The following is a 10862-nucleotide window of genomic DNA, read 5'->3' on the forward strand; positions in this document are numbered from 1 at the left end:
AATATGCTATATCGGGTCTCGTGACTTGAGATATAAACAATAAACTCCATACTGCTTGTCGATAAGGAAATAATTCATTATTTTGGTCTGATATAACGTTTTCTAGGTCAATACTATCTGACCTACTTATTGGTATCGATAATTCCTTTGCACTGTTTAAATTAAATTTTTGTATAATATTAATCGCGTAACTGCTCTGATTAATAAATATTGAACCATCTTTTAATTTGATATATTTATACCAAGAAAATAGTTCAATGACCCCGTTGTCATCTGAAATTCTGCATTAAGCGAACTTAATAATTGTTCAATTGATTCTTCATTTTGTGCAGTTATTAGCCCATCGTCTACAAAAATAGCTAAAATAATTTTATTATCTTTTGAATTATTTACAAATACGCAGGCATCTGCTTCACTAGATTATAAATTGAATTTACATAAAAATTCGGTAAATCTTCTATTCCAACACCTTGGTGCTTGTTTTAATCCATATAAACTCTTCTTTAACTTAGACACACGATTAGTATTATCTGCATATCCTATTGGTTGTACCGTGTAGATTTCTTCTTCCAAAGCTCCGTAAAGAAATGCAGTTTTTATGTCAAATTGTCTTAATTTGAGATTCTCATTTGCTGAAATCAATAATATAGCCCTAACTGATTCATAACGAACTACTGGAGAAAATGTTCCTGTGTAATCTATTCCATATTTTTGTGAGCACCCTTTCGAGCCTTAAACTTATTAATATTTCCGTCTGAGTTATATTTTATTTTAAATACCCAACCGTTGCGTATTAACTGGTAACTGTACCAAAACTCCACGTTTCATTATCACCTAATGATTTAATTTCATCGTTCATTGCATCTACCCAATTAGTTTCATTTTTGCAGGAAATGGCTTCTTCATATGTTAATGGCTCTGTTTTCATATAATTAGTAATAAATGATTGTGCCAATCTGGTGGTTTTAATCTTGTTCTATTACGTAGCTCAATTTGATAATGTTCTTGTTGTTGATGTACTGTATCAATAACCACTGGTTCTAATTTGATCTCTTTAACCTGTTGTTGATTATCATGATCCACTGTTTCTTGTTGATTTTGTTCATTCTTAAAAATAATATCTCTAAACACGCTAATATTATTTGTACCTGGAAACCATACTCTGTAGCCTTTTGTATAATTGCTATAACCAACAAATATACCCTTTTTGCTTTTAGCATCCCATTTTTGTCTTTTTTTCTTTGGAATATGAGTAAATACTTCTGTTCCAAATATTCTTAAATGATTAATTTTTGGTTTTTTCTTAAAATAAAGTTCATATGGTGTTTTATTTTTAACTGAACTCGTACCTAATAAATTCAATGTACACACAACTGTATTAACACTTTCTGCCCACAATGGTTTATCCAATTTCTTTGAATGAATAATTGTTCTTGCAGCTTCTACTATTGTCCGATTATGTCGTTAAATGTTACCATTTTTTTCTGGAGTATATGGAACTGTTGTTTGATGACTAATTCCGTATTTCTGTAAAATAATAGTTACCTCGGCATTAACAAATTCCAAACCGTAATCCGTTCTTAATACTTGAACCTTGAAACCTGTATCAGTTTTAACTTTTTGTATTTCCGTCCCGATTATATTTTTAACTTCATTCTTATGTTTCAGAAAATACACCATTCTATAATGTGAATAATCTTCTATTAATAGGAAATACTTTGAACCCCCAATTGAGTCTTTCTCCATTGGTCCACACAAGTCTGCGTGTATTATCTCCCCTACCTTGTTACTAGTTGTCACACTTGATTTAAATGATAATTTATGTTGTTTACCCAACATACACGAATCACAAAAGAATGTATTACTTTTATCAGTAATCGTAATGTTATGTCTTTCTAAGCAATTAATTATGTACTGTATATTCAGATGTCCTAATCGTTTATGCCATAATTGTAACGAGTCTTTAATCGAAATATTTGATTGATGCACAGTGTTATCTAATACTTTGACTTTGAATTGCAATTGAAATAATTTTTCTTTCCGCTCAGCTATACGTACAATATTATTGTTTCTTGTAAATACATATTTATTTTTATCGCTAATCATTTCAGTCCTTTATCCAAGGCCGAACCAGTCGAAAATAAATTGTATTTTAATTCTGGCACGTGTAAAACATTTAATAGATAATTTTTACTCCAATTGCCTTTAAAAAATGTCCATGTTAATATTTTACCTGTACCAGTTGCATACATACATGATCCAATCCCAATTTTAACTTGAGTAGGATTTTCTAATTTTTCATGATTTCGAAACCAATCATATTTTGGACACATATGATCTGATGCACCTGAGTCCAATATCCATTGTTCATCATCTTTGATTGATACTAATGTTGTCTCACTTATAAACGCATTGTCGTCTTTATCCGACGATTTTATATTCATATTCTCTTGATTTCTGAGAAAGTACCTGCATTCCCTCTTGGTATTCCCAACTTTTCCACAGTAAAAACAAGGACCTACTTTTCTAAAATTACCAAAATGATTACCAAAATTATATTTACCCTTTTTATGACTACCATTTTTCCAGCCAAATTTATTCTGAGACTTCGCAATAAATGCACTTGATTTTTCAATACCAATATTGCAAACATTGCCTTTTGTACCAACGAGCCTCTTCTAATAATAGATGACCTGTTAATATTGACTGTTTATTCCCAGATGCATGGATTCCCATCATTATAAAAATGCTGATAACTTTTTTGTAAAGTCATTAAAATTTTTTGTTATTAACATATTATCTGAAATATTTTCACCTGCTAACTTTAAATTGTTAGCTAATTTCTCTAATTTAGAAATCTATGCTGCAATGTTATCTGTAGGGTTTTTACATAGGTAACTAAAAAAGTTTTGTTGAAGTAAGCACCAATTTACCTCAATTTTTTGTTCATAAACACTTAGTAGATTTTCCCACATTTGATATGCACTCTCACAAATAATTAAAGACTGCATTGGACCATTTTCTATTGAAGTTACTATTATCTTTTGACACTTACTGTCTGATTTTGTCCATGCACTTGTTTGATTTTTATAAGTAGGTAACATGTAACTGGCTGAAATTGTAACGCGTTACGATTGTAACATCGTCAATATTTGGATGATTGATTATGTTAGAAAGCTTTTTCAATGTAGTATTTTTTTTAATGATGGCCTTTATAACTGTACCCCAATGGCTGGTATACAATTACTACTTTTGGATTATTTTTATTCCCATCTACTCAAACATTTTTAAAAAGTTTAGTCTATACGCATTTATATATAACAGAAACATTTTACGCAGCAGAATAAAAATTTAACCAAATAAATAAGTTAGAATCTTATTTAAATAGACTTTTCATAAAATTGTCACAATTGTACTCAAACTCATCTAATATTTTTAATAGACAAGTGCTCACATTGTTAATTTTATAGTTTATTATTATAATTCAATCAAGTCAAATTGCTGATAGCTTAGTTAGTATTGTAAACAAAGACAATAATAATATTGTACTGATTATACGTTTGTCAATGAAATATCTGGGTAATAAAGTCAACATTATTTTTAACATTATTTAACGGGTTGTAAAAGGTGTTGAATAGTATCTGGTAGGTAGATATTAAGTATCACAATACTTTACGCGATCAGTAGTTGTTGTATTGATGAGTAAATTGTCGAAAAGCCAAACTTGGTCGGCGTTGTGACCTACTTATTTCACGCTTGTAGCTTTCGTTATATGGCGCGGGCTGTTTCGTTACAAAATAATTATTCCAATCATTTTGCCTTGTTACAAAAGGCAGGTGAAAAAATTAAAAATCCATGGTCACAAAGTTCAAATATTGACAAAATACGTAAAAATGATGAAAATGTGCAAATTATTTTGAGTTAGATATTCATGAAAAATCTTCTTTTTAAATCTAACATTTGAATATGTAATACAAGATTCATCATATGTTTGTCTACCTGTATGTCTATAAGAAAGTTAATTTAAATTTTTATGAGCGTTTGAAATTCATATTTTTACAACATTTAATATTCACGTGATTTCTCATGTAAGGATTTTCTTATTTTATTGTAATTAAAAAACGAATGACTGTAGATACTTGAAAATTTCTCTGAATGCTTATATTAGAATTTTCTATACTCGATAAAATTTTGAAAATAATTTAACTCTTTTTGAGCTGTTTACGGATATTGTCAGTTTTAAATGTTTTTAGTTTTTTTTTCTATAAATATCAATAAAGATTTATCTATTTGGCCAAAAAGTGTAAAAATGTAATACAAAGCTCCTGATATATTGTTACAATAGCAGATGAAAAATGTTAAAAATTCATAGGCACAATTTTTTTTTTATAAACAATTCAACCTCGAATTTTGACAATATTTTTCAAATTTAAATTTAAATAATTATGTAGTAGGAGAAATAAAGCTGTTAAGGCTTTATTGGGAGGTATGGTGGTTGGTGAAGTGATGATTGTTAACAACGATGTGGCAAGAAAATATGTGGCATAAAATAAACACGCGGGGTTGACGACCTATTTCAATGAACGAGGGGACGCAGGTGGTAATCCCGGTTGCTGCTGTCCTTTGTAGGGACGAATGTTCAATGGACCGCTACATGACCTAATATCCCTCGATGAATTGATATGGGTTTGTGTACAGGTGTTGATTTAAGAGAGACTGTAAGTAAGTGTACGCATGTGTGTGTGTGTTGAGCAGTTATCAATTTGTATTTTCTTGAGGGAAGTGTGCATGAAATCGTCCTACTACTATATTATACCTACCTAATGTTATTCGGATAATCTATATTATAGATGTATATATATTTGATCACTGACCATATGCGACGGTTTTTGGAGTGACTCTCTGCATCTGGTTTATGTTCCTCCGCGGTAGTGTTCGATGGTCGATATCACGGCGACAATATATGTATTTTGATTCGTAAGGTTTATAAAATATTATGTGTGTGACGTTCCTTTCTAGAACCTCGTTTTATGTGGTAATAAGAACCCGTGTCTTAATTATTGTGATTGTGACTATTATCTTATGCTCTTAGAAATCCCTACAATCGCAGCAGTCGTACACAGTCGACGACTAACCGAATGTAATTTAAGTTACCGAGCATTTGAAATTGTTTTTATGAATTCCAAATAAATGAACGTAATTACGTATACTTATGATAATCTTATAAACTAGATTTTTGCTCTTAGAAATCCCTACACTCTCAGCAGTCGTACACAGTTGATGGATAACCGAATGTAATTTAAGTTATTGAGCACTTAAAATTATGCTTATGTATCCTAAATAAGTAAACGTATTTACGATCTAATAATGATTAAATTATAGTAGCACGCTATTACACGATAATAGTCACAAGGGTTGTATACTTGTATAGTAGGGAAATATTTGTATAGACAAATTAAAAGAAATGACAAAGTGAATTTGGTGAACAATAAGGGATAATTAATTATGTGGTCATACTGAATGTTGAGATGATTATACATATACGTCTAAGTTGATGTTGGTGGATACTCCTCTTGAACAGCAAAGAAAAGGTATCGTGACGCTGACTGCCGTGGACGTTGTGCATCGGATGATCTTGTGAAAAAGACTGTTTGGCGAGTCGATCCCGTAGGGTCCTTATATAATGTGACTTTGGTGTGATCCCTTCTTCTGGTGCATCGATGTCTGCGTTTACGTATTGATGTGTTTATGACTTTCTGTCTTCAGTGGTATGACAGAGGTGCCGCTGGTAGGTAATTTATTGTGTTATGATGTCCCTACGACTATATCGGGAATTTGTCGTCGGCTTCTTGAAGTTTATTATGAGTTATAATGTGGTGTCGTCTGGTGCCGTTGATAATTTATAGTTGGTTTTTACTAAACGGCTGGTCGGAGAGGTGTTGAATATCATTTATGTTTCGCATGTATCGTGTGTGGTGTATGAGGGAGCGTAAGTATATGCCTAATGTGTATATAATATATATGAACATGTATATTGGATCATTCCACACTCAGTACGGTCCACCATTTATTAGTTATCCTGACATCCTGTGTTTTTATTTAAGTCTAAATATTACATATTACAATTATTTTGTAGTTAAAAATGTTAAAAATGTTCAACTTTAATATCTAATAATTGAAAGCTTAAAACAAGATTCTACGTAAGCAGCTAATTTTGTTACCAAAAAATCTAACAAATACATTTACACAGTTTATTTTTATAGTCATTATAAGTTCAAATTTGGACGAAATTACATATTAAAAAACCTAGAATAACTATTTTAGTTTTTTGTTGTGATTGTATAATATAATTCGTGGCTACTTAAAACCTTTAAAGTATACTTTTATATATCTATGACGTTATCACGGTTTGTTTTGATGTATAACACGTTATCAGTACCTAATCATATTGTTATATGATTAATTTGGAATTTATTATAGGTATTTTTTTTTAATACCATAGATAAGTATATAATATGTCTTATACCTAGACTGACATACCATCTCCGCTCAGAATCGTTTTTCTTATACTATGATATAATATCATTGAATTCAAATTTAATATCAACCATTATATATTGACCCACTTGTAACATACTTTACAGCAGAGCGACATCCACTTTTTTTTATTCCGTTCTTTTAGTATGTCTTCTCATCTTCGAATCTTTTTTTGAATTGTTATGCAATCTCTGCACTCATTTTGAAGTCTTTACTGACACAATACGCAATGGAATCGTTTGTTAGTTCAGTAATTATATTACATATAATTTACACGGAATCTTTATTTGGTACTTTACGTTTCTGAATTTTTTATAGAAATTGTTGAAGATTAATTCTTTGCTTGTTTTGTGTAAAAGGTTCTGTTTGTGTCTAATTATTGGTTTGTCATCTTGTTCTATTTATAAATTTACTTCGGGTCCTTTATAATTTAACGTAACTAATTTTTTTTTTAAATCTAGAATTGTGCTCATTTTTTTATTATCTATAATCATATATTATCACGGGTGTACCTACCTATATACCAGGTGATTCTTTTATAATTGAACACTCATTATTACAAAAAGTGTACATTTTTTTGAAAATATTTTTTTACATAGTTTCAAGTCGCTTATATAACAACGTTTTTCTTAAAAAATTATGTTTTTAAATATCTTTTATCCTTATAATTTTTTAAGTTTTTTACTTTTTTGAATGACAACATTGAGTTTTAATTTTATATTCCAAAGCAAAATATTTTTCTGAGTATTTTGATACATGAAAATCGAATTTCAGGTGAATACTTTATGAGTTATAAATATTCAAAGTTTAATGTAGCGGAGTGGAGTGGTACGGGGTTACCCCGTGAAATGTTTGTCCACTTCTCCGCTCAAACAACCTAATTACTGATTTCATTACAAGGCACACATCGTCATAAAATTGTTGCCAGGAATTTTAAATTTTTATTCCAGACTTGACTAGCTGCTTATGATGTACCTATACTGCAATATGTGCATTATAGACATGCGAATGTCCACTGCAGATGAAGGTGGTGTTACATAAATAAAGAAAATCACTTGAGCAGAGAACCTGTTGCAGATTTCCGTGAAGTAGTTACATAACAGTTATTATTAAAATATATGATTTAGTAAGCTTTGTGCCCACCGATTTGGTCGCTCAGCACTAGCTGTTATATTCATTATTACATTATGGACCGTTTGGTGAAAAATTAAAATAATTAATAAAAATGTAGGTTAGGGTGGTAAAGAACATAAAACAAGATTTTTTACACTATTCTAATTTAAGAGCAAATAATATCCATGAGTTTAAAATATATTGATGTGTTTAGATGTATTGAGATGTTTGAGCTGTAGTCTATAAATATAACTGAAAATATTTACATAAATATATTCGACATGAAAACTTTGATTAAATAGTTATGTTTCATAAGAGGGTAATTCACTCTAAGTTGTGATACACGTGTTCTGCTTTGCGTAGGGTATCACATCTTCTTAACAATATTCTACTAAATAAAAATTCTTATTGTTGAATGCACCGTGTTTATTAATATTGAAATAATAACTACTGTGAATAAAATGGCACGAAAAAAAGTGTGTAAGTGAATGTCAATCTGCTGTACAGTAAGTTACAAGTAGTTTAATGTATAATGGATTGTATTAAACTTGAATTCAATGATATAATATTCTCTCATTACAGGAAAAATATCAGTCAATTTGGTCTAAAAATAACCGATTTCAAAAAGCAACTAATTTTTTTTTAATATTTGTTTTTTATAGCCACCTTAAATTTTAGATATTTACAATAAATGCTACAATAATTAGATAACATTGAAATATATATGAAATTGGTGTGTAAAGGCATCACTGGCGTTAAAAGTGTTAATCGACAAATTAATTGGTTTCATGCGCAAAGTGTCTGATGGTTAAGAAGGCTTAAGGGAAATCAGGTGATGCTGAGGCTCTTGAATACCATTCATAATAATAACATAATAATGTACTTATAATATAGGAATAATTTTTTATTTGTTGTTCGTGACGATTTTATCTGAGGAAAACGTGTCATTTTATATGTAACTCATTTTCTGAATACCATTCATAATAATAACATAATAATGTACTTATAATATAGGAATAATTTTTTATTTGTTGTTCGTGACGATTTTATCCGAGGAAAACGTGTCATTTTATATGTAACTCATTTTTTACGATTCAGTTAACATTTGAAAATGTATCATTTCCGGACATTCTTTGTTATCTTTTCTAATACAATTTTTTATAGATTTTCATACACTTTTGGAGGTTACAATTCATGTATTTTAATCGCACTCAATATATCAATATTATATTTTAACCAAGTCAAGGTTTGGTTAACCCTGATATATAAAATGGATATAATTTTTGTTTTTATTAATTTAACAATGATTTGATTTGTTAATTTATAATTTCCGGTACAACTTAATTATATTTTGCCATGTAAAATTTATATTTATACATACAAATTTATGACAATATTTAGAGGTTACTGATCAAGGATATAAATCCACCTAGATATATCAAAATATTTTATAACACATGTCTGTTATTTGTTCCTACTCTTGAAAACGTCTGAAACACTCTACAATTGTCTAAATCATTGAAAAATTATAATCAAAACGTCGGTACCTACTCATTTTTTTTTTTATCATTGTCTCAATTGAAAAACCTTTCTATGCCAAACTTGTCAATGATTACTCATTAGTAATTATTTAATAATCTGCTTTATTCATTAAACATAATAATAATTGTTTTTTATAATTATCATTGATGTATATACTTTATATTTGAGATTTCTTCGTAATTACATTTGTATATATAATTATTCCTCTTATTACAGGGAGAATATAATTTAGTGAATTTAATTATATCCATGTGCATCAATTTTATAATGCCATTGAGTGAATTAAATATTATAATAAATTACAGAATTAAAATATGTTTAAAGGGTAATGTGCGATAAAGTGTAAGTATACCAAACCTGTTTCCGCGGATAAACGGTATATGACAATAATATGGGACGACTTGTGTCAAAAATCGTGACACATTTATCATGGCCCTTGAGCAGTTAAAAAACTCACTTTAGAATTGTTATAAACGTCATTTATGGCACATTTGAGTATTTTCAGTGGGCTAGGTCGTCTAAAATAATAATTATTATATATCTCGTATGGCTGTTTATTATACATAGTATTTGGCTTAAGTGGTTAAATAGTCAAAAGTACAATTTATGGACCAAAAGGATATTACCCCTCCCCCCCCCCCCCCAATAGAATGTGAATTAAATCAGTTACTGTTGGGACTGTTAAAAATATTTATTACATAGTCTTCTTAACGTCAAGTTAATTACATATACAATTATTATTTCATATACAGTAATCAAATTGGTGTTTCCCAAGGACGTATGAGACTAAATTCAACAACAACGCAGCCAACTGCTTCATTTTTCAAATTTTTTAAGCGACACACAGTTTTATATTTTCCATAAAAATATGTTTTGGGAAAGTTCATATCTTCAAGTTTCTTCATATCGATTCCTGACGTAATATATGTGCCCTGCAAACATTTTGAAAACTAATTTGTTACAAATGCATAAGTAGATAGAAGCTACTGTGCAAAATTGTAACACGTTACGATTATAACATGGTCAAAATTGAAATGTTTGTATTTGTTAGAAAATTTTGTCAATATAGTATTTTTTTTAATGATGGCATTTATAACTATACTCTAACAGCTGGTAGAATTGCTACATTTAGATTTTTTTTTAGCCACATTTAGTCAACAATTTTTAAAAAAATTAGTTTATACGCATTTATATTTAGCAGAAACATGATCCAAACAGGTTAAAAATATAATCAAAGAAAAAAAGTTGGAATCTTATTAAAATAGATTGTTCATAAAATTGTTGCAATTATTGTACCCAAACTCACATAATACTATGATACACAAGTGTTCAAATTGTTCATTTTATAATTTAATCAAGTTAAATTACTGATAGTATATACTTTAATTATTATTGTAAACAAACAAAAAAATAATATTGCATTAATTATACGTTTGTCAATACTATGTTACACCTATATTATACACGTAGACTCATATCAAGGTCATTTGCTCATGACAATGTTATGAAAATCAAATTTAAATCTAAATATCATTAGTATAGACCTAACAGTTTCTTCCACAACTCTTAGATTTATAGATGATAGGAATAAACTAGATATTTTAGGTCAATATAATACACTAGGTTTACATTATAGTAGATATTATTTTTATGTCAACGATTATGGAGTC

The 10862-nt window shown here is 29.2% G+C and overlaps 1 protein-coding gene across 1 annotated transcript in view; it reads right to left on the minus strand.

Annotated features, from left to right (window-relative positions):
• Positions 1–9947: 9947 nt before the first annotated feature.
• Positions 9948–10862, minus strand: part of LOC100570449 — a 10154-nt gene continuing 9239 nt past the window's right edge. Inside the window, exon 4 of the mRNA XM_029490538.1 lies at positions 9948–10124. Coding sequence (XP_029346398.1) covers positions 9948–10124 — 177 coding nt within the window. The remainder of the gene's footprint in view (positions 10125–10862) is intronic.

The sequence above is a fragment of the Acyrthosiphon pisum genome, chromosome A2, assembly GCF_005508785.2.
Source record: "Acyrthosiphon pisum isolate AL4f chromosome A2, pea_aphid_22Mar2018_4r6ur, whole genome shotgun sequence".
NCBI lineage: Eukaryota > Metazoa > Arthropoda > Insecta > Hemiptera > Aphididae > Acyrthosiphon > Acyrthosiphon pisum.